This window comes from Eptatretus burgeri, chromosome 4, assembly GCF_056783735.1.
Source record: "Eptatretus burgeri isolate ZD-2024b chromosome 4, Ebu_testis_v1, whole genome shotgun sequence".
Classification (NCBI taxonomy): Eukaryota; Metazoa; Chordata; class Myxini; order Myxiniformes; family Myxinidae; genus Eptatretus; species Eptatretus burgeri.
In genome coordinates, this window is record NC_140964.1 from 129605162 (window position 1) to 129629645 (window position 24484).

At 40.6% G+C, this 24484-nt stretch overlaps 2 protein-coding genes across 11 annotated transcripts in view; one reads left to right on the forward strand and one right to left on the reverse strand.

The window, feature by feature from the left end:
- The window catches only part of LOC147029106 (uncharacterized), a 77268-nt gene that overhangs the window by 26708 nt on the left and 26076 nt on the right, over window positions 1-24484 (forward strand). For 5 of the 10 annotated variants that reach the window (XR_015056781.1, XR_015056783.1, XR_015056784.1 and 2 more), the window contains exon 3: window positions 7841-7923. The gene's annotated coding sequence lies outside the window, so the exon portion shown is untranslated. Of the gene's footprint in view, window positions 1-7840; window positions 7924-12062; window positions 12267-14300; window positions 14320-15290; window positions 15354-23605; window positions 23655-24484 lie in introns of those variants that run through there. The other 5 variants (XR_015056780.1, XR_015056782.1, XR_015056786.1 and 2 more) reach the window with 5 other exon arrangements.
- LOC147029107 (uncharacterized) lies at window positions 5452-15392 on the reverse strand. The gene is made up of 5 exons (XM_085876243.1): window positions 14676-15392; window positions 14324-14455; window positions 9437-9495; window positions 7813-7894; window positions 5452-7468 (listed from the first exon to the last, which is right to left on the reverse strand). Exons 1-5 carry the CDS (start codon window positions 15022-15024, stop codon window positions 7443-7445), a joined length of 648 nt encoding a protein of 215 aa, XP_085732369.1. The 5' UTR covers window positions 15025-15392; the 3' UTR covers window positions 5452-7442.

The window sequence follows — 24484 nt, forward strand, 5'->3', positions numbered from 1 at the left end:
GACCAGTATCTTGCCAAAATGTGAACATGAGTGACTTATTTAAGGTCACACTGAGGTGAACAGAACTGCTATCCACTTGGAGCGACTCCTTGAGGAATATCTGTCTACGAGAGATCCGATGATAATCTTTTTAGAGTGACCATGAACAATACGTGTTTGCCTCATAACGTTGCCCAATGACATCATAATGACTAAAGCTTGACTTATCTAGAAAACACTCATCGAGGACTTCAATTTGAGGTACTACAGGATATGGTTCCTAAAACTTGAAAATTTGACTTTGGGGTCAAATATGTTCGACCTCAGGCACTAACCCTGAAGGTCAAGGTCGATCACAAACAAACACTAATAAACTGAGAGCTAAGCCATTTACTACATTCCCACAAAGTTTGGAGATGATTTGATGAAAATTACTCAAAAAGAAGGGTTTCATCGAACTCCATAATTGACTTCAAAGTGATCTTGACATTTGACCTTGACTTTGACCATTAAGTGCACTGAAAAGTATTCCAAAAAGACAACCATATATGAACCCACAAGAGTTTCCAATGAGAACTTTGCTATACAGAGTGACCTAAACAAGAGTTTCTGATGTGAACTAAATCAATGCAAAATACATGAAAAATGCAGTTTTTCGTCATAACATCGTCAAATGACGTCACATCGTCAAAATAGTTGTATGTTTAGAAAGCCCTCATTTAGGGCTTTAATTTGAGGTACGACTCGATATGGTAACTGAAACTTGAAAATTTGACCTTAGGATTAAAAAGGAATGACCTTTCGGTTGACCTTGGAGGTCAAGGCCGATTAACATCAAAAATTAATCAGCTGAGCGCCATACTGCACCCTATATATCCACCAAGGTTAGAGATCCTTCGATCAATGTTACTTAAAAATTAAGGGTTTCGTCAACCTTGATTATTGACCTTTTTGTGACCTTGACCTTTGACCTTGACCTTAATTTAGTATGGTTGATAGTTCATGTATATGAGTCCTGGAGACATACTATCAAGAGATTTTGATGAGAAAGGAGAAAATAAAATTTTCATGAAAAATCCGTTTTTTCGTCATGACGTCATCAAATGACGTCATAGCATCAAACATTTGACAGATCTGGAAAGCACTCATCAGACCCATTCATATGAGATATTACTCGATATGGTTCCTAGGATTTCAAAATATTTCGACCTCAGGCGCTATCCATGAAGGTCAAGGCCGATCGCCACCAAAAACTAATCAACTAAGCCCCAGACCATAGGCTATATTTCCATGAAGTTTGGAGACGATCCGATTAAAATTACTAAAAAAATAACGGTTTCATCGAACCCCATAATTGACTTCAAAGTGATCTTGACATTTGACCTTGACTTTGACCATTAAGTGCACTGAAAAGTATTCCAAAAAGACAACCATATATGAACTCACAAGAGTTTCCAATGAGAACTTTGCTATACAGAGTGACCTAAACAAGAGTTTCTGATGTGAACTAAATCAATGCAAAATACATGAAAAATGCAGTTTTTCATCATAACATCGTCAAATGACGTCACATCGTCAAAATAGTTGTATGTTTAGAAAGCCCTCATTTAGGGCTTTAATTTTAGGTACGACTCGATATGGTAACTGAAACTTGAAAATTTGACCTTAGGGTTAAAAAAGAATGACCTTTCGGTTGACCTTGAAGGTCAAGGCCGATTAACATCAAAAATTAATCAGCTGAGCGCCATACCGCACCCTATATATCCACCAAGGTTATAGATCCTTCGATCAACGTTACTTAAAAATTAAGGGTTTCGTCGACCTTGATTATTGACCTTTTTGTGACCTTGACCTTTGACCTTGACCTTAACAATTTAGTATTGTTGATAGTATGTCTCCAGGACTCGTATACATGAACTATCAAGAGATTTTGATGAGAAAGGAGAAAATAAAATTTTCATGAAAAATCCGTTTTTTCGTCATGACGTCATCAAATGACGTCATAGCGTCAAACATTTGACAGATCTGGAAAGCACTCATCAGACCCATTCATATGAAATATTACTCGATATGGTTCCTAGGATTTGAAAATTTGACCTTGGGTCAAAATATTTCGACCTGAGGCGCTATCCATGAAGGTCAAGGCCGATCGCCACCAAAAACTAATCAACTGAGCCCCAGACCATAGGCTATATTCCCATGAAGTTTGGAGACGATCCGATTGAAATTACTAAAAAAATAACGGTTTCGTCGACCTCTAGAATTGACCAGAAAGTGACCTTGACCTTTGACCTTGACTTTGACCTTTCTGTGCAATGAAAGGTATTCCAATAAGACAACGATATGTGAACCCACAAGAGTTTCTATTGAGAACTGTGCTAAACAGAGTGACCTAAACAAGAGTTTCTTATGTGAACTTAAGCGATACAGTATACATGAAAAATGCAGTTTTTTTCGTCATAACGTCGTCAAATGACGTCACATCGTCAAAATCGTTATATGTCTGGAAAGAACTCATCAAGGGCTTTCATTTGAGGTACAACACAATATGGTAACTAAAAATTGACAATTTGACCTTAGGGTAAAAAATGAATAACCTTCAAGATGACTGAAGGTCAAGGCCGATCACCACCAAAAATTAATCAGCTGAGCGCCATTCCACATCCTACATACCCACCAAGTTTGGAGATCATTCGATTAAAGTTACTCAAAAAAGAAGGGTTTCGTCGACCTTGATGCTTGACCTTTTTGTGACCTTGACCTTTGACCTTGACCTTTATATTTTCGTATGGTTAATGGTATCTCTCCAGGACCGTTGTACATGAAATATCAAGAGATTTTGATGAGAACTGAGGAAATAAAATTTTCATGAAGAATCCGCTTTTTTGTCATGATGTCATCAAATGACGTCATAGCGTCAAACTTTTGACAGATCTGGAAAGCACTTATCAAGCGCATTCATATGAGGTATTACTCGATATGGTATATAAGATTTCAAAATTTGACCTTGGGGTTAAAAACTTTCGACCTCCAGCGCTAACCATTTGAAGTTTGAAGACGATCCGATCAAAATTACTCAAAAAATAAGGGTTTCGTCGACTCCCCTGATTTGCGACAAAGTGACCTTGACCTTTGACCTTGACCTTGAAAATTTTATGCGCTGAAAGGGACCTCTATAGGACTTTGATATGCGAAGTTACAAAAATTTCCAATGATAACTGTGCTCTGCAGAGTGATTGATACGTGATTACAGACAAAAAAAAAAAAAAAAAAAAAAAACCACAAGCTGACTAACTTCGTTTTGGCAAGATAACAAATGGACACTTCTCATTATATGTGGGAAGATTCATAATGGTATATCATTACAAATTTCTGTATCATGCTCTGAAACAGCAATGGCAGAATGGCATGTTTTGCAGTTATTTTTGGAAGGTTTTTCAAGGGAGAAAAGGTGTGCTTTTACCCTCTCAACCTTTTCCCTTCCCCCCACTCTCTCAAGCACCCACGATGATGTCAATAATGGTCCTCTAACGTTTTTTAATGTTGGCTATTCACAGATACTTTAAATGCATGCCCTTTATTAGTCCCCATTGGACTTGGTCCGAAATGGGAAATATGGATTTGGTCTCGATTTTCGTGTGCGTGCGTCTGTAACCACATCTCGGACATGTATGGACCAATTTTATTCGTACTTTGCTCAAAGCCAACACACGATGGTTATACATATGTACTTCATTTTTTTTGAGATCATATCCAAGATGGCTGACTGGTGGCCATTGTAGTTGTAAAAAAAACCCTGATGTTGAATACGTCCTCAACCATTTCTTGGACAAGCATTTACCGATGTTGTTAAAAATTGGTGCACAGATAGAAATGATGGCTTACATAAGCACGACATTTTTGCTCAAGATCAGATCCAAGATGGCTGACTGGTGGCCATTTTGTTCAAACTTGGCACAAGCACAGTACATGATAGCACACACATGTCCCTCGCTTTATTTTGCAATCTGATCAATGATGGCCGACTGGTAGACTAGCGGCCATTTTAGTTAGACATAAATAATGGCTTGGCCTTTAACTCCACACAACAAAGTTACTAAAACAATGGGGGCTATGACATTTTATGTCTTTTTTTACTTGTTTATCCATTCTTTTCTGCCCCCATCCAAAGCCATTTTTATTATCCTGTCTGATTTTAAAAACGAAAAAGTGCTATTATTCATATTATAACTCCTAAACTTGAACTTTACCACATTTTGAAAGTTCTTCCAACACATAGCCAAAGAACCTTCCATTTATTGCAGATGCAAAATGGCAGAACCTTTTGCCTCACACTCCACCCCTCCCCCTTTTTCCTAACCTATTTCTCCATAATCTTCCTGATATCTTGAACATACCCAAGTAGTCGTGGATGATGCTGAAAATGCTGCCTTTAGAAATTCCTACTTTTATGGGCGTTTTGGTGACCTTGATGTGGCGATTATCCATGATTAATTCCTTAAACTGGGTAGTTGGATGCGATAATTGGATGGTAAAAATATAAATGAAATTGGAAAGCACAATTTCCATGCAGTATGTGGCACCATCACGAGTCTTTAACTTTTATCAAAAGACAACCACAAATTAAATCTCAAATACATAGGGATGTCAGGATGGCTGAGAGCAGGGGTTCCCAAACCCAGGGTAGCAACCCAAACCTGGATCGTAAGGGCCTTTTGATGGGTCGCGGATGACTATGCGCCGCTTGATCTTACAGCGATATACCATATTCAAACGTTGGCAGTTTGCCAAGTTCTCACAAATCCAGGTTTTTGAGGAGGGTTTTTCACATCAAAATAATTTTCTCATTTATGGTAGGTACTGGTACCAACGAGGTACGAGTAGCATTTGGGTCACGAGGCGAATGCGATTTAAAATTTTGAGTCGTGGACAAAACGGTTTTAGAGCCTAATGCCTGGAGGTACCCACACTCACCTCTAAGCCATCTAGTCTGAGTATGAATTCCAACCCAACTATAAATTGTCATTCTGGTGTTTCACATGCAGAATGATTCATCAACGTGTGTCGTCCCTCAGATGGACGTTAAACTGCCAGCATTAGTTCGTGGATGTTAAATATCTCACTTTCTCCTTCATAAAGAGTAGGTGAGTTACCGCCAGCATCCTGAACAAATTACAAATTCCCGCCCGAACATACAGGGGGCACTGCATCAGTGACACAGCTGCGCCCCAGCAATGATGCGACCCACAACCATGTATGGCATACAAAAGAAGACGAAATACATAGAAAATGTATGAGCAAAAGTCAGAACTCATGGATTTGCATTTTGAGAGCTATCATGGAGTCAGGGGACTGCAACAAAAATATAATGGGTAGAAGAAAGCGAAAACTACAAGCTTTTGCAAGCACCTATAAAATCAGTCGTTCAAAATATTCTTCCAATAATTTTTGTTTTTAAAGATTGCAAAGAAATCAGCTTTCGTGAGTGTTTTATTTGCACACATTTCATAAGCGCACAATAACTGGATGGACATGTACATTATTACATATGCAATGTACACATTTAGAAAATATCGCGAAAATGGTGGAAATCCTTGACATCGCGGAATGTTTATCCTGAATATTCAGTCAGCAGGTACACGATTGCACTTGAATGGAGTTTGATTAGAAGGAAAAATATTTCAAACTGAAGTCTTTGTGTTTGACAAGCAAATACCATGTTGGCATCGACATAGTAATTCAGTGCAGAACTTTAAACAGAAATAAATCTCTTTTTCAAAGACAGAATGAATATCTGATCATTATAATTTGTCATTACAAATTTAAAGAATCATTAAGAAGTAACTGCAACTTCATTATGTTTAGGAGTAGTATTGTATTTTGTAGTTAGCAATCTTATCGAAGATTGGCCAAGCTGCATCGACATCACATGTTTTTCAGCCAATTGTAGACATATATATATATATATATATATATATATATATATATATATATATATATATATATATATATATATATATATATTTGTCACAGGTAACATCTCATGTCTGATTCACAGCAATTGGCACAGACAAGAAATGGCAGCACAAACAGATATTACTGGGAAATTGATTGAAGTTATCTTTGCCGCTAATTTAAAACATAACGATATGAAGTTAAGGATTGGTAATGGTCAAATAATTAATTATCAATTTTGCTAATTGGATGGAATACCAAGAGTTGATGAAATATTTATTTCCAGAAATTGTCATATTCTGGCCTTATCTCAATACATGTTGTTCTTTTCTGGCAGATACTAAACATTGAAACTTTTTCAAGCATTGAATTTGCAGAAAACAGACGCAAATGGAAATGTATATGGGATTAACACAAACGATGAAACTAAAACAATGTCAACCAATACAAAGTGGTCATCTATGAGAACACAGTAGAACACGTCTTACATCCACCTGAGTATAAACATTACCTGTGCGGTTTGTTTTGATTTATCACCATGTCCATCTCGGAGGAACTTCTGACCGTAACATTCAATGGCAGGGTATATTTGCCAGTACCAATCTCTTGTCGATATTCATGGAGACAGGCAGATGAAATGAGAAAAAGTAAATTGTCCAATCAATTGCTTCTAGTCCTTCAAGGTTACCGATGAGGTGGTTAGGTGTGCTGTTACGCAAGTCCTGAATGAATTGCATAACAAAAGAAAATTAGAATAATTCACAAGCATATGGTAGGCTCAAAAGAAGATGGATGCACACAATATCATAATTGCTTCTCAACCTTCTATCCAAAGGTTTGAATATTATTAAAGGTGTATCTTACTTTTTTTTTTGAAACATCTAATTTCGAAGTCTGTCGATGTGTACCTGTGTACGTACATGAAACAAAGCGTAGATTGCCTATGATCATAGAACACCCTAAAAAGATGACTATTTCAGAAACTTCATTTGAGTTTTATTTTAGAAACAAAGAAACTTGCCTGACTAGTGCAAAGTGGAGTTCAATCAAATTGTTGATCTATTGATCAACTGTGTGTACATGGAGTGATGCTATATTTATATCAAGCTCCATGGGTGATGGAAGGAAAGGGAGTAAACGAGCAAAAAACAACAAATGGAATTCGGAAATTATGGAAATTTTTTGGGAATTATTTCAATGAGAATTTTTTTTAAGGAGATGTTTATTAATTTCTTGCTTTTTCAGTTGTGTATTGTATCTCATGACATCATGATTTCAAGATCGAAAACTGTTTGATCAATTTCTCTCAGGTTTTACATACGTGGTGCTACATGGGCACGTCACGGGCCCGTACGGTATTCGATTCTGGTCAAATTGTTTGTGTTTTCTTTTTGTGAAGGAGGGGAGCGGAGGTTATGAATAATACATTTTCTTGACATTCTTTGGTGATTACAAATCAATAAAACAAAACTGCTTCATCAACCAGAATCTCAGGGACGATTCAATAATCAGACGCAATACTTCCAGAAGCATGCTGGGAACAAACATGAGACAGGGAGAAATTGGAAGGATGGGGAGACATGGAAAAATTGATTAGAAATCGAATACATATGTATTTCATCAATAGTAAGTAGTGTACACTCTTATTTGATTTCATTTCTTGATGAAGTAAAGAATTTGAGTATCACATTTGGCAGAGGAAGGGTTTGTTGCAAAAATAACTGTTCAGTAAAATTTATATAATTTTTAAGGATAAAAGTTTATTTTAAGAGTTAACATTGTGGCTGTATTTTATTGCTTTGTTGTCTTAAACCAACAAACTATCCTTTCAATATGATGCACAGTTAACTTGGGACCAAGTTCCCTGTCCCATCTTACTTCTCTTCTTGTACGTCCGTCTGTACAGAGGCCTGTGAAGGACGGGGAGCAGCCTTTGCACAATGTCTTCATTGTCGTCATCCTGAAAAGCCCCATGGCAATACATAAGCTGTACGTTTGCCTTCACATCTATCTGAAAATAAACTTCTTCCCATCGTGCCATCACTGCAAGTATCTTGCTCCAATTTTGCCAGAATCATTTATTAAGTTATTAATGCCATATAAACTTGAACGGCATCTGGCAGAATCATTTAAACAAGTTAATAATACCATATAAACTAGAATGGCACTCGGTAGGAAGCGTACCTCCGTCAGGCTGAACAGTTTACGTTTTGTATCCTACTGATAGGCCGGACCTGCATCCAGACATGAACCAAAATTTAACCTGCTTGTTCTTGTCACATAAGCAACTCATCCACCTAGTTTTGTCCGAATCTGCACATAACCTTTTTGAGGTGACGTACTCGCTATTGTTTTTGACCCTGTCCCGCAATGATAAAGATTCACTTTAAAATTCTAGTGTCCGGATCCAGATCTTCACCAAAATCGAATCAATTCGTCCTTGTCACAAACCCAACCTGTCCACAAAGTTTCGTCAAAACCCGTCTGCAACTTTTTGTGGTATCCTGCTCACAGACAGACAGACAAACAGGGGTGAAAACATAACCTCCATCCACTTTTGTTGACAGAGGTAATAATTAGTCGTCATCTCATACTATAATGGAGGTGTGTGTGTGTGTGTGTGTGTGTGTGTGTGTGTGTGTGTGTGTGTGTGTGTGTGTGTGTGTGTGTGTGTGTGTGTGTGTGTGTGTGTGTGTGTGTGTGTGTGTGTGTGTGTGTGTGACTAACTCCTGGGAATTGCATTTTTCATAAACTAAAATGAGTACATGACTTTTTTGAGGGGAAACATGAGCGAAAATGCAATTGTAAAGATATATGTGCACACAAAATAATTTAATTTGAAACTAATTAAATAATTCGTGGAGAAAGGAGTGATTATTACGAACCTGACCTTCCACGAATACATCAAACTTGAGAAGAACAGTACTTAAGTGTTATTACTGCTTGTCCTGGAGAGGCACTTCACCGAGTAATGAGAATGCACTTGAGGGAAGTGCTGACTCGCACTGTTATGTTTCTCTTCTGAGAAGTCGTGGTTGTTTTGTGAGTTTATTTACCTTCGCAAAATATTTAGAAGTAAATTCACTCTCTCCAAGCACATCCTCAGTATGTAGAGATAGCAATTTTATTTAATTGTGTTCATTCTCGTACATATTATGACTTGCAGTGTTAGGGTTGTAATGCGTCATTATAATTTATTGTTTTGGTTTTGAATGTTTCGTTTTACTTTCAATGACCTCCGATTCAAAATCGAAAACTACTTGACCAATTTCCGACAAATTTTTGCATTCATGGCGCTCGGGGTACCCATAGGCAGGTCATGGGCCCAATATAAATTTGGTTCAGTTCCCGGCTGAATTTGATTCGTCGAAAACTGCTCCATTGTGACTACCTTTACTTAACGATACAATTCTTGGTCTGTATCAGTGTGCAGCCACTATATGATGCTCAATAGTGAGCTTCCAACGAGAGATGTTATCATAGCCTTGTTGTTTATACATACCAAGCGGCTGAAAATGGGATCCTCGCTTACGAATTGTCCCATTCTTTCTCCAGTTGCCCCTGCAAAATATTCAAGGATGTGTTATATTCTTGTCATTCTGACTGGACTCCAAAAATACCAGAAGGGGAAATTGAGATGTGGAGTGCATTGAGACATCCACCTTAGCAGCTATTCTATGCCATTGATGTTAAGTGCCAATTTGTTCTTAATGATACAAAGTGTCATTGTGTTGTTATGATATGAATGAAATTGTTATGGTTATGTGGTTAGATGGAGGAATTTCAGAGGAAAGTTAGAATTGAATGGAGTTGTTTGGTCTGTGGACGTGTTGGAGACATCTCGATGTAATTAAGTATGGAAACTGTGAGCTTACGTGTTATGTGTCACCACATGGGGGGTAGTGCTGTGTTAAATTAGATAGGGATTAAGGATAATTTCCACCAGTATGTGATTGCCCCCATGACCTATTCCTACTTTTTTGCATTTATAAGTCAACCATGAAGGAGTTGCGTTTTTATAACCACAACCACCATAACAACAAGCGAGGCAGGCGTGCCGAGCAGGTGAGAAGCCCCGCCTTCCCAGGTTTCGTTTGAGCAAGCCACACACCGTAGGTGGATGGTTGTACGGTGTGATGTCAAAGAGAGATCGGGAGCGAACGCACAAATTTGGTGTGAGGGACGCATGTGGTCAAAAGAGTAGCGTGGCTGGGATGGAGGATCTCACTTTGCTCTCCTCTTGGCACGACAAAATGCCTTTCCTTCGACTCATGAAGAAGAGGCCGCGATTCTCGTGTTCATGCTGAGACTAATTGGCTCACGTGGTGGAGCAAGATGCTGACCATTGGCTCTTGGTTGGGTTATGAGAAACCGACCTCGAAGCCTCATGTATATCACCGAAGAGACGGCACCATTCTGCAGAGAGCGTATCAGCAAGCACGATCGACGGGGAAGCTGCACGGCGGTCTCTGAGCCCTGGTGTTGAATACCACTCACCAATTGCGTGACGTACGTTTTTCCCGCTGTGAGAGAGTGTCTTGGCGCCATTTTGGGCATGTCTACACGTGCAGGATGAAGCGCCTTGATTCTATGTTCTATAAAGACCATCTCTGGACCAAGCTAAGTGCCAGAATAAAGGGAGGATTTGCTTTGCTTTTATTTCCCCTTTATTGCCTGTATTGGAGTATGTGTGTGGAGGCGCATCGACTGTAGGCTTAGTTTACCTCATGTTAATATGATTACATTTCTTATTACCCTTGTAAATATTTCAATTGACATGAAATCCCCACGTTTATTTGAAGTTGATGCGTCCGTGTATTTGTCGTGGGGTTTGAGTATCAACCCCCCCCCCCCAGTGCACCCATTTGTGCATCCTTCACTCCGTCAGTGCCACGCCCTACCCCTCCTGCACGCGTTATAATCCCTGAGGATCATGTGTCCGCCGCCTCAGGAAAACGTTTGGCTATCCAGGCTGGCTGGTGTTAACCGCCGTCCACCACAATTTGGTCTGAGGGATGAACCCAACCGCCAGACCCGCGACAATATTAAGTGCCAACATAAGGTCTTTATAGAAGTGCCAGTGTGATGGCGCTTTATATCATTGGCTACAGTAACTGCGAGAAGGGAAATCCTCATGGCAAATTGCACCCATGTTCCCCGACTTATGCCAAAAAAACCCAAAAGAAACCAAACACATCAATGTGTAACGAATACATAATGTTTTTTCACAGTGGAATTTAAGGATCATATAAAAAAATAAAATTCTCATAAACGACATTCTGTGTGTCCTCATGTGGTCCATATGTTCTGTTTCCCCCGCAAGCAATAATATTGTCTTTCTTGTATGATACATCACTTGCCAGTTATGTTGATGAAATTGGTTTGTGCTCTGAATCAAAACAGTAAGAAATTTTGAATAATGTCGTTACAATATACAGTAATACCTCACGATACGCTGTTTCTCAACATGCTTGTTTCCGCTTTACACCCCTTATACATTATGACTCGACCTCCATAATCCGCTCAATGGCTTCAGACATAGCCAATGTGTTCCACCCTAGTGTTGCAGAACAACCGGTCCGGACATGCTCCACTACATGACGCTTCGTTGACAGTCTAAGAGCTTTAATTGGAGTTCACTTTTCATGGTTTAAAAAAAAAAATTCACTCTTTTATATAAAATAAATGTAATGTGAGCGAATTCGTATTTCACAAGATCCAAATCACTACCCAGCATGACAGTTCAACTAAATTTACATTCCACTCCAGCAGCTCTACTCCAGGTATTCTATTTAACCTGATGTGCTGGCACACAGTGGATATTATCCTAAACAATGCAGGGCAGGGTGTCCTCCATAAACCCTGAAATGGAAAGTGCCTTTTGATCGTTTTTTATTTGAACACATTAATATTAAGGTAAACGTAACAGAAATGAGGAATGTGTGAAAGAAAGTAATGAAAGTGATGTAAAGGTTTTCAAACTGACAGCACTCGCGTGATCCCATTTCCTGTTATTTCTGCCAAACTTTTTCTGAACACGTCCAGTCCGTGTGCTTACAGTTTGCTCAAAGAGTTGATATTAATTTTTGTTGCCATTTCATTCGTGTTGAACGTTTCAAATGCCGCAGCCCAAGCAAATTAAACGAAGCATTTCCCTTCAAATGAAATTGGACATTTCGAAAAGTTAAAGAGCTCTGGAATGGGCACAACAGAATGCAATCAAGAACATCGACGAGTCTTGGAAAGAAGTTACATCTGCAAACCTCAACGGTGTGTGGAGGAAACTTTACCCTGATTGTATTCCTCGCTTCCAAAGGAGGAGTGAAGAGGAGGTGAGTCAAGATGTTATTGAAAACGTTGTTGAAATGGGCAGGCAGCTGGGATTCGAGGAACTTGAGAAGGAGGTTGTTGATTTTTACTGAACAGTTATGTACTGTATATACTTTTATTAATCATTACAACTGCTGTTTATTCATTGATAAGCACAACAATATCTTTCGAACTCTAATTTTGGGGAAATTGCTGGTTTTTGACATCCTTCAGGAACGTATCTCCTCTTTTAACATTATTCTTATGGGAAAACTTGTTTCGCAAGAAGCTGATTCAGAATACACTCGGTTTTTCAGGAACACAACCCGAGCTTATGGTGAGGTATTCCTGTTTTGTAATATATCCTGAAGACTCAATAACTTAGCGGGCTGTCGCTGCGCTAGCAATGAGGTCCTCGGGTTGGGATCTCCGATTGAGTCAGGGTCAGGATTTTTTTCCCACAAGCCCCATACAGCAATTTTTGAAATTTCATGTGTATATATATATATATATTACTAAAACTCTCATCTTGTGTGTATGTATGTTTTTATGTTCCCGAAATACAGCCAAAACAGTACACGATAGCACAAAAATTTTAGGGCCACCTTACTCACCATTCTCATGCGGTGAGCAGTATCAAGATTCGTTAAAATGGGGCAACGAAAAAATTATTAAAAAATCAATTCCCCATTCAGTCAAGGAGTACTCTTCAGGAGTATTTGATCAATGGAAACAACCTCAGTGGTATAGTTCGCTGGAGCTATCTTTTTTGTTTTTATGAAAGGATTTTTTTTTCATCAACCACTGTCTCAACGGGAACCCAACAGGTTCACGGGTCGTCTAGTGTGTGTGTGCGTGTGTGTGTGTGTGTGTGTGTGTGTGTGTGTGTGTGTGTGTGTGTGTGTGTGTGTGTGTGTGTGTGTGTGTGTGTGTGTGTGTGTGTGTGTGTGTGTACATATATATATATATATATATATATATATATATATATATATATATATATATATATATATATATATATGCTTAAATATGAGCCTGGTGTTGGCGCAGTGGTTAGGGCAGCGGCTTGGAATCCAAAAGGTCCTGAGTTCAAGCCCCGTTGGGCCACTGAATTAATACACCAGGGGGTTGACTCAGCCTGTCATCCTTCCGAGGTCGGCGAAATGAGTACCAGTGTACTGGGCTGGTGTATACCCCGGTTAAAATAGGTGTACCATATCCCTGTGTCGTAAGAGGCAACCAGGATTGCGTCAGGAAGGGCATCCGGCGTAAAACATGTGCCAAATCACTATGCGGATCATACGGATGATCCGCTGTGGCGACCCCTAAAGGGAGCAGCTGAAAGAAGAAGAAGAAGATATGCTTAAATATGAGCCTTAAATGACTGTGTAATAAAAATGAAATAGGAGTGATGAATCGAACTCCGTGTCCTGACACTGAGGTGTAATACAATACCATAAAGAAGAGGGTGATGTGATTGTTCGGTTTTTGCGATTTATTAGTTGAAGCCGTTTATTTTCCCTGAAAATGAAATGGTGAACCGGTATTTAAAAAAAAAACTTTTTAAACTATGTTACCATGTCATACATCCCATTACATATGCAGCACATTGTGGATGAAAAGGTTTGAAGTCAAAAAATTTTTTTTTAATGGAAACCAAGACAGGTCGTACCTTTTTATCAATATGGCATTTCTGTAGCGTCTATCTGATCCGACAAGTGCAACATTCTCCTCTAGATTCAGCTCGACCGTAATATCATTTTCTTGGCCCAGAATAATGACGCAGGGTGTTTTGCCATTGCCTTCTATTCGCAGTACAAATCGGAAATGTGAAATGGAAACTTGGCTAAGCCAGTGGCACACACTCTTTACCAAAGGCACTAATGGAACATTAATAGCATATTCAGATCCAGATCTTCGTTGAAACGCTCAAGGATGGTCAGCTTTAAAGTCCCCTCCAACAAACTTAGCTTGCCCTTCACCAACAGCACGATGAATGATTTATCAACATTGGTTTCATGGTGAGGTACAAACAACGATTTTATTTGTAATTGCAGCTGGAGTTGAGTTGTGAACCCACCTTGATCCTGTAGTGCAGCACGCGATGCCGTTCCCAGGGCAGTGTTGTCTCGACCCCAGGGCACCGGACGCACTTCTCTGGCTCCCAAGACTGATCGCGTATCTTCGATCCACGGTTCCATGTCAACGAGCTCTGTAATGGCCATAGACATTGAGATTAACAAAAACAGTTCCAAAGGGGATTAAGTGTACCAGCCATGAGCTTTTGAAGCTTTCAGGAAAAGGAGCTAAATTATATATATATATATATATATATATATATATATATATATATATATATATATATATATATATATATATATATATATTATTGTGTGAACCATAAACCAAGCAAATATCAACTAAACACTCACCTGGAGCCAGAGGCTGCAGTAAAGGAGCGCAGGTGAGAAACGAGACCCTTGTGGCAAGAGCGAGTGTGAACAGAGCAACCGTCAGACACATCATGATGCGCTCTCTGTCTCTGTTCTCGTACCCTGTTGCGCTTGGAGAAGTTTGGCGTATATAAAGATGCCACCCTGATGATAACAGTAAGTGTCTCTCACGGTTCAGGCTCTTGTTGGTGCAGTTTTTATACAGATTCCAACTCTCGACCCCCTTCCCTCGCTTCTCATCCCATCCCTCACCTCCCCCCTCTGCCTCTTCTCTTTTGCCTTCCTCCCATTCCCACGAGCGTGCAGTCACACAGACAGGTAAAGACATTAATATTAATCAGAACGCTTTTCATTATCCAAGGTTAACAGCGTCACCTTTATGAGTGTACGTCCGGCTTTTTAATTAACCAGAGAGCGAGGCCAGTGTGTTGGAGGACTTTAATCCAGTTGAGATTTGAATAGAAACGACAGGTTGCAGTATATTATAAAGGGTCTATGACAGATCAATGATGACAAGGATAGGACAAGACCGAGGACAAAAATTCGCTAAAAAGCTAACAATGGTTTGTGATGTCAAACTTTTCCTTCTGCGAGGCTGTGGATACAGAGGAACACGAGGAGGAAGATGATGAACGTGCGACATTTGGAGACCGCGAGGTACACATGCGGAATCTGCACTCGCACCACCACTAGTTGTTCACATCAATAACTTTCTCATTACAATGCACAAAGTTACTCATGATATTATATTATATTGTATATTATGTGTGATGCTGCTGTCACAATCAGAGGTTTAGATCAAGAAATTGTGAAAATATTGTGTTCGTTTATCTTTGTGCATAATCACAAAGCAATAAAATATCTTATAAGATCACCACTGTGGTTATGTAGGTCAGTGCTCATGAAATATCTCAATGTATCGGTTGCACGAGCACACGTTTGGGTTGGTCAGTCACGTGTTCAAATGTAGGAAGTGCTCAAATGGAGTGACGTGTGCTTCGCCCTATGTCCGTTCGATGTATGGGGTGCAGTCATTTAAATGGTACGTTCTTCTTATTATTCTTTTTATGCAGCACAGGGCTCTTGGGTAGCAGCAGCATCATTGGTTGAGGTCGCAGCTGTGCCACTGATGCAGTGTCCCCCCTGTGGGTTGGATGCGCATTTAGTGCCCTCTGTACAATATTGCACAAATTTGTAATTTGTTCAGTGTGCCGGCGATAGCTTACCTACTCTTCGCGAAGGACACCGTGAGATCTTTAATGTCCACCAAGGAATGCTGGCAGATGTGACAAACAGTTCAACATCAATCCAAGGACAGCACGCACATTGATGAATTGCCCTGCCCGTGAAACACTGGATGATAGTTTATAGCTGGGTCGGGCTTCAAACCCAGGCTAGACAGCTTGGAGGCGATTGTGCGTATCCTCTACTAGGCCATCGTGCCAGCCGTTGGTTTCAGTGAGAGGTTATGTGTGTATCTGCAGTAATATTAATAAGGAGGTAATACATTTGGTGATGCAGGCATGATGGGCCAAACATCTGTTTCTTCCCAGTTTCGTTGTTTACCTTTATTTGGTACATGGATTGGTGGATCTCTGTGTGTGCATATAGTGGATTATTTTGGGATATAGGATTGGTTAGTGGGAATATAACTGACGGTTAAGGGAGATGCTAAAACCAATGAGCATCAGGTGTGTTTAGTTGTCCTGAAAGAGTTTATATTGAGCCACACGGAACAGAGATTCGAGTGCTGTAGATCAAAGTTACTTTGAACTTTTTATTGCTCACTTTATTTCTTTTAAAATGTTTTCTTTGTGCCACCAGATGCCATAAGCTCTCAATGTGCTTCTTGATCCACCCTTGCCTTGTGTGTCTTTTTTTGAGGCCAACGTTTTGGTGTGTCCATAAGGGAAAGGAAAGGGTCACCAATTTCCGAAACTTTTGCCGACGTTATAAATACGTCACCTCTCGCTTGTTTCGAGCATTTCATGCCGAAAGCAATGATAAAACTGCAGGTTAGTAGGCCTGAGCAGCCCTTGGCGTATTTGACCAACTGTCTTATTTGGCCAATTTTGCTTTTCAATCATTATGACCACAGAAACAAGTCTGATATTGCACGAGGGAAAGCACCGAAAAAGCACTTTTTCTCTGATTGTGCATTATCGAAACAATACTTGTGTGCGACGTCATTGCCACACACCATGGCAGTGCTGCCATATAGAGCAGACACAAATTCATACGAATATGTTTGTTGTCTTTTTCCTGATTGCTTTCTTCTTCTTTTCATGCCCCTCTGTTTTTCAGGTGCAACCTAAACCACTTTATCCATTCAATTATCGTTGCTCCCCATAAATAATTTTGTCTTGTTACCTTTGGAGAAACCCTTGTGTTTCTTTGGTATCTCAAAAGTGTTTGTGACCAAAAATGCTTGACTTGTAATGGGTCAAAGTTACTTCCTCAAGATGCCATTGTATAGTATACCACTGCATCTTTATCATGACATCACATGCTGTCTTATGAAGGGTGTCCACACATGACAGATGAAATGTTTTCTGTTTGAAAATGCAAGTTGGTTTTAAGGTTAATCTACCCTCACCTCTTCATCTCAGCACCTGGATTCTTCAGGGATCAGATCATAAACCATGCTCTTTGCAGAACGCTGGTGCTGCTGAAGCAGTTTATTTTGTCAGGGTTATAAGCAGTCAGGTCGCACTCCAACACAGGAAGTCATGGCAGGTATTTTTAATTCATTCAGAGTGCCGACAATAGCTCGCCTACTCTTCGTGAAGCACACCGAGGGATCTTTAACATACACCAACGAATGCCAGCAGATAGGATGTCCAGTTTAAGGTCCATCCGAGGGGATGGCACACAGATTGATGAATCACCCTGCCTGTGAATCACTGGGATGACAGTTTATAGTTGGGTCAGACATTCAAACCCAGGCTGGACAGCTTAGAGATGAGTGTACGCATCTCTCGGCCATTCTAACAGCCATTCTTCGTTGTGAGCACCTTTTTTTTGTTTCCTTTGCAGGAGCAAGGTTCATGGAAGGGCAATGCCCATCCTACAGTGGGACAGACATCAGGGGAATAAATGAACAGGAAATGAGGATAGTGAGGAGGGGAAGAAATACTGAAACCAGCAAGTAAAATGGTTGTGTTATTAGAAAGATAAATGGGGGTAATAAAGATTATGGGTCAGAATTGGGGATGACAAGAGATGGTGGTACAATGCTTGCTAGAAGTCCTGGAGGGAAGAATGAGATGGAACAGGCTCTGGAAAATGCCTCCATAGACGGGAGAAGCAAGGCATAACAGAGTTTAGGTGTGTGTTCAGCCTGGATTTTGGAAGCCTAACCAAGAGGGGGTTACTGGAAGAACGCATGCATCCTGGAGTTGTTTTGGAGGGTCAGAGGACTGAGTGAGCAATGTTGGAGAATAGACTGAAGAAAACAGAGAACACCGACCAAGCTGCAATGTGAAAGAAACAGACCTTGTGCTTTGGCTTCATCATGGGACATTTCAATAATTTTAGAGTTTTAGATTCCATAGAATCCATGAGAGACAGATGTGATGTTAGGGCGCCAGCCCAGAGCAGAGAACAGTACTTCATTGAGCTATTTTCCACTGAAGATAGAAATGGTTCTCAATATGTGATTTCCAAAATGATGTAATCCATCCCTGAATGCTCGGTGTACATGTACAGAAACCATAGAAAAAGGTGGTTTGTGGAGCAACATAAAGTATATTGTGTGTACGAGATGAGGATTGTTAACTAAAATGGCTCACAAAGTTTCTAAAAGAAGCCCAAAATACTTGGAAACATACCTGTGAGAAAGGGCTGTTCCTCTGCACAACTACAGAGTTAATGAACTTTCAGAACTTGCCCAAAAAGCTGATAGCTTGCAGCTCCCAGTACTGCAAACTCCCGAGGATGTGGACTGATGCAAGGCCCGAAGGTTCGTAGACAATTGTGTTCTACCCAAACTTTCGACCATCGCTGCCAGTGAGTGGACTTTGAACCTTGTGGGATTACCATGTGTGAACATGGCAGGCTTGGTGATTTATTTAATGGACATCTGCAAGAAGACAGTGCTGTCATTACCAACATTCAGACAGAATTCCCAGAGGGAGACACCGTATCTGGTTTGGTTGCTTCTTAATACCGATGAGAAGGTCATATTTGGGGCTTGGCGAGGGACACGGTAAGTTTGAAATTATGATATATACTATTAATCATGTTTTGGATGAGCCTGGTGTGGCTCAGTGGTTAAGGCGGTGGCTTGGGATCCTGGGGGTCCTGAGTTCGAGCCCCGCTGGCCACTGAGTTAGCATTAGGGGGGTTGACTCAGCCTGTCATCCTTCCGAAGGTCGACGAAATGAGCACCAGTATACAGGTAATTATCCCTGCAGGGTCGAAGGCGACTAAAGGGTTGGCATCAGGAAGGGCATCCGGCTGTAAAAACATTGCCACAAAAAAGGGTACCATGATTGAAGCCTGCAAAAGGCTGACCCCTGCTCAGGGATAAAGGCTTTCAAATGGTGTGATGATGACTATTAATCATGTTTTGGAAGTGGGGGGGGGGGAGCTGAGGGAAGCATGGGAGTGGGAGTTGTATGGGTATGGGCTGTGAGTGCCGTTATAATTTTTTTTTCTTTGGGTCCAGGGCTGTTAGAAAATTATACAAGATTTTTGCATCTATTGGTAAAAGAAGCGTCCGTTCTTCCGTCATGTGTTATATCCACTGGCTCTGCTCGCTTGTACTAACAGGAAATGGTTTGAACTTGACACCTCTCATCTCTGGATATTTCTCGTATTCCTATATTTCCGTTAGTCAGATTTGTATTTGGAACAGACCGATTGTGGTTAACTCTTTTGAAATTGCCACTCTTTCATCTAAATGCTGAAAATTATGTCAAAAAGAGGAGTTAAATGACAGATTTCACACTCGCAATGGCAGGTTAAAAGCACCAGCGAGCAGAACCGACTCATTGAAAACGCACACAGCACATGTGTTAGCATTCACACATCATTTTGAAAGTCGCATATTGGTGCTTAAAAGTGAGATACATCTGCTCTTACAACTTCTTCCTTGTCTGCTTTTCCTTAATGATAAAGTAAGCTGGACTTGATGGAGCATTTTTTGTCCAAACGATGGTGCTGCAGAGGTAGTGCACAAACCAAGTTCGATTCCTGACCCGACTATAAAAACTATCAGATTCGTGCTTTGCCGACCTTTGCCACCATGAGAGCAAGTGGGTTTAAAGGTTAATCTACCCTCACCTCCTGACTAAGGGTATATTAACCTTTGAACCCATAAACCAATTTAAATCCATACATTAACCTTTAACCCATGGAGTGTCCATCGGATAGACGATAAGCTGATCATCCTGAATGCCATCATTAGTTGATGGACTATAAGAATACCACGGTGTCTTTCGTGAACAGCAGGTGAGTTACCACCTGCACCCCAACCAAATTACAAATTCCTGCCATCTTCAATTGAATGGCTGGCCGGTTCTGGAACAAATCAGGCCAAACGTCCTCCTTTGGCTGACTGCGCAAGTTGTAGTAGAGTGGAGCATTATCAAACGAAAACAGCACTCGGTAGAGTGCACACCTCCGCCAGGCTGAACAGTTTACATTTTGTATCACAATGATAGGCTGGATCTGCATCTGGACCTTAAACAAAATCGAATCTGCTTGTTCTGGTCACCAAACCAACTCATCCACTAAGTATTTTTTTTTTTTTTTTTTTTTTTTTTGTATACCTTGGTCGAGGCTCGTATGAGAGCTAACACACAACTCACAGCAAGGAGGCATGAGACAAGAGGGGCGGGAGTGGAAGGGACAAAACAGTGGGGAACAGACACATTAGGTGAACTGTGGAAGGGAGAGGGATGGGGATGGGACGGGGAACATGGCGAAGAGAAGATGGACATTTCAGGGACTTTCAGGAAGGAAAGCAGGAGAAATGAAGGAAGTGGGCTTGGGTGGATTATCGGGGGTAGAAAAGATCGAGGATATGGATGGGGGAAGATAAGAGGTGGTGGTGAACAGCTGTTTTGAAAGCCTGGAGGGAAGAATGGGAAAGAATAGAGTGAGGAAGTTTATTCCAAAGGCGGGAAAAAAGAGGAATGAAAGAGTGAAGATGAGTAGTGATTCGTGATTTTGGTAGTTTTACCAGAAGGGGGTTGTTGGCGGACCTTGAGCGCCCTGTTGAAATGTGGTGGGGACAAATCGCAGAGAGAGCAGGGGGGGCAAGGCTGGAGAGGAGTCGGTAGAAGACAGAAAGACCACCGACCAACCTGCGGTGATTGAGTGAGAGGCCCAAAGACTCAGCTTCATTGCGGGAGATGCCGATGATCTTAAATGCCCTGGTTTCGACAGCGTGAAGCCGAGAAAGGTGGGAGGCAGGAGCACCAGCCCAGAGGGGAGAGCAGTACTCCATCAGGCTACGGACAAAAGCTTTGTAAGTGGTCAGGAGCTCAAGAGGGCCGAGGAAGGACTTAGCACGACGGAGGATTCCCAGTCGGCGACTGGCTTTTGAGGCGAGGTTGGAAATGTGACTTTCCCAGGAAAGGTCATGGCAGATAGTGAGACCTAGAAGCTTGAAAGAAAAAAGACTTCTTCCAGAGGATTGTTGAGAAAGTGGGTGGGGGGGGGGGGGTTTGTAAACGGTCCTTTCGAAGAGACATAGTGAGAGTGTGAGATTTGTCTGGATTGAAAGACATGTTCCACGTGTTGGACCAGTTTGTGATTTTATCCAGATCTGCAGTGAGCGAAGAAGCTGCTGCTTGCCGGTCTGAGGGATGACAGATGGTACGGCAGAGGGTGGAGTCGTCGGCAAAGAGAAATAGAGGATTTTCCAGAGGGTCCGAGAGATCATTGATGAAAACCAGAAAAAGAACAGGGCCCAGAACGCTACCTTGAGGAACTCCAGCCTGCACAGGAAGAGGGGATGAAAGAACTCCATTTAGGGCCACACGTTGACTGCGACAGGAGAGGAAGTCTGCGAGCCATGAGTGGAGATGGCCTTGAATACCATGGGAAGAGAGTTTGGTGAGTAGGGCAGGGTGCCAGACTGTGTCAAAAGCACGTGATATGTCCAGCAATACGGCTCGGATTTCCTGTCTGGCATTGAGGACCTCCATCCATTGATGGGAGAGCAGAAGCAGCATATCCAGGGTAGAGTGACCTGGTCTGAAACCAAATTGATGATTGGAAATCAAGCCATTGGAGAAGAGGAAGGATTTCATGTCTGAAGCGATGATGGATTCCATCACCTTGCTGATGATTGGGAGAAGGCTGATTGGTCTGTAGTTACAGGGATCTGTTTTTGCACCTTTTTTATGCAGGGCAGTGATGTTAGCAGATTTCCAAGCAGATGGCAGATGACCTTGGGCAAATGAGAGGGTGAATAGAACAGAGAGAGGGTGAGCAAGAGCAGAAGAGCAGGCTTTGAGGACACGTAGGCTGATGCCGTCTGGACCGGTTGCAGAATCTGACTCGAGGTGTGAAAGCAAGCTCTCCACCTTGTCAGGAGAAAAGGATACAGAGTCCAGGGACAGTTGGGTGCGACTGGGTAAAGTGGGTAGAGATAGTGATGGGTTTAGGACACAAGATTTAGCTGCAAACACCGAGTTTAGACATTCAGCTTTATCACGTGTGGAATCAGCAGTGCGGCCATTTGAGGTAAGGGAGGGGATGGAGGCGGAACATACACCAGAAACAGATTTGATTAAACGCCACCAGGATTTTGAGGAGGGAGAGAGGTTTGAGAGTTCAGACGAGATGAGAAAGATGTTGTTTTCTGGCTCTCCTGAGGGTAGATACACACTTGTTCCGAGCTTTGTGGAAAGAACTGAGATTGCTCTCAGTTGGGTTTGCTTTCCATGAGGCAAAGGCAAGTTGTTTCAGGACAACTGCCTCGCCACATGCTTCAGTAAACCAAGGGCGGGAGGAAGGGTAAGACAACTGAACACGAGAGGGGATAAATCTGCGCATGAGGGAGAGCAAGTTTCTTTGAAAGAATTCCCAGGATGAGTTGATGTTTGAGAAAGTTTTGTTTTGTTATAATCCATCCACAACTTTTTGAGATATCATGCTATATATCGTTTTTGGCCAGATCTCTCAATTGTGAAGAATGAATTTGAAAATTCTAGTATCCATATCCGTATCCGTATCTTCACTAAAATCTAATGAATTCGTCCTTGTCAGGCACCCAACCTGTCCACAAAGTTTCGTCCGAATCCGTCCATAACTTTTTGAGATATCTTGCTCACAGACAAAAAACAGCGGTGAAAACATAACCTACGTCCACTTTCGGTGGTGGAGGTAACAATGGAGAGATGACGAACAATCGAGGGAATGTCTGTTTTTGTACATGTCTGCATATAGTTGACTGCTTTAGGTTGGGTGACTGGTTGGTCGGAAGACAGGGTGAGCAGATTGTAGAAGGGATAAGTCTTATAAAGATTCGATTTCTTTATAAATACAAAACAAAATAAATGTCATTCCGGTGGTGATTTTCATGTGATATAAACTTAGGAAGTGGAAAGAATCCCACCAAATGGACTGAAAGATGGCTGCTCAATACAAATGTACGGACCCACTCCATCCACTTTTCTTAACAATTTATTCCAGGGTATATGCATCCTCCTACATTAATTTGCAATTTGTCACTGGCTTTGACAACAATACAAATAAATATGATGGATCTGAGACATCAAATAGCTACATATATTGAACAAACAGTTTCAAATGGAGCACCTTGATCACTGCCATTAGAGCATTTAAATTGCATCAGATGTGGCAATAAATGGGGATTGTTGCTCCCAGCTTGCTGGCTTGATGACAGAAGGTACCATTTGTATTTTTGTCTTTTCAATCCCTACCCCATTTAGGATTCCAAATCCATCCATTTAGGATCCATGCAGCACAGACAGCTTGCGAGTAAGCTTAATATATGTGTAATTTTAATGCATGGACGTCTGCAATAAGGACGTCTGATATAAGTGCGTAATTTTAATGCATTTGTGTAATTTTAATGCATATGTGTAATTTTAATGTATAAGTGTAATTTTAATCTATATGTGTAATTTTAATGTATAAGTGTAATTTTAATGCATATGTGTAATTTTAATGCATATGTGTAATTTTAATGTATATGTGTAATTTTAATGCATTTGTGTAATTTTAATGTATATGTGTAATTTTAATGTATTAGTGCAATTTTAATGTATAAGTGTAATTTTAATCTATATGTGTAATTTTAATGTTTAAGTGTAATTTTAATGCTTATGTGTAATTTTAATGTATAAGTGTAATTTTAATGCATATGTGTAATTTTAATGTACAAGTATAATTTTAATGCATATGTGTAATTTTAATGCATATGTGTAATTTTAATGTATATGTGTAATTTTAATGCATGTGTAATTTTAATGCATATGTGTAATTTTAATGTATATGTGTAATTTTAATGCATTTGTGTAATTTTAATGTATATGTGTAATTTTAATGTATTAGTGTAATTTTAATGTATATGTGTAATTTTAATGTTTAAGTGTAATTTTAATGCATTTGTGTAATTTAAATGTATACAGTAAGTGTAATCAGGGGTTGTCGAGAAACGGCGGTCGCAGACACACATACAGACAGACAGACAGACAGACACACAGAGATTGCTGTAATTATAGATAAACTAGCGCATGCCCGTACGTGAAAAAAAAAATACAACTTTCAAACCGCGTGCCAGAAACAACCACACAGGCCGTTCCTTC

Excerpts from the sequence above, each read along its gene's own strand:
- LOC147029107 (XM_085876243.1), bottom strand. The coding sequence starts at position 15,024 with ATGTCTTTACCTGTCTGTGTGACTGCACGCTCGTGGGAATGGGAGGAA. Across the intron at positions 7,895-9,436 it reads ATCCCATTTTCAGCCGCTTG|GATGACGACAATGAAGACAT; the intron begins GTATGTATAAAC and ends GGGGCTTTTCAG. Across the intron at positions 7,469-7,812 it reads ACGGACGTACAAGAAGAGAA|CATGCTTCTGGAAGTATTGC; the intron begins GTAAGATGGGAC and ends GTTTGTTCCCAG.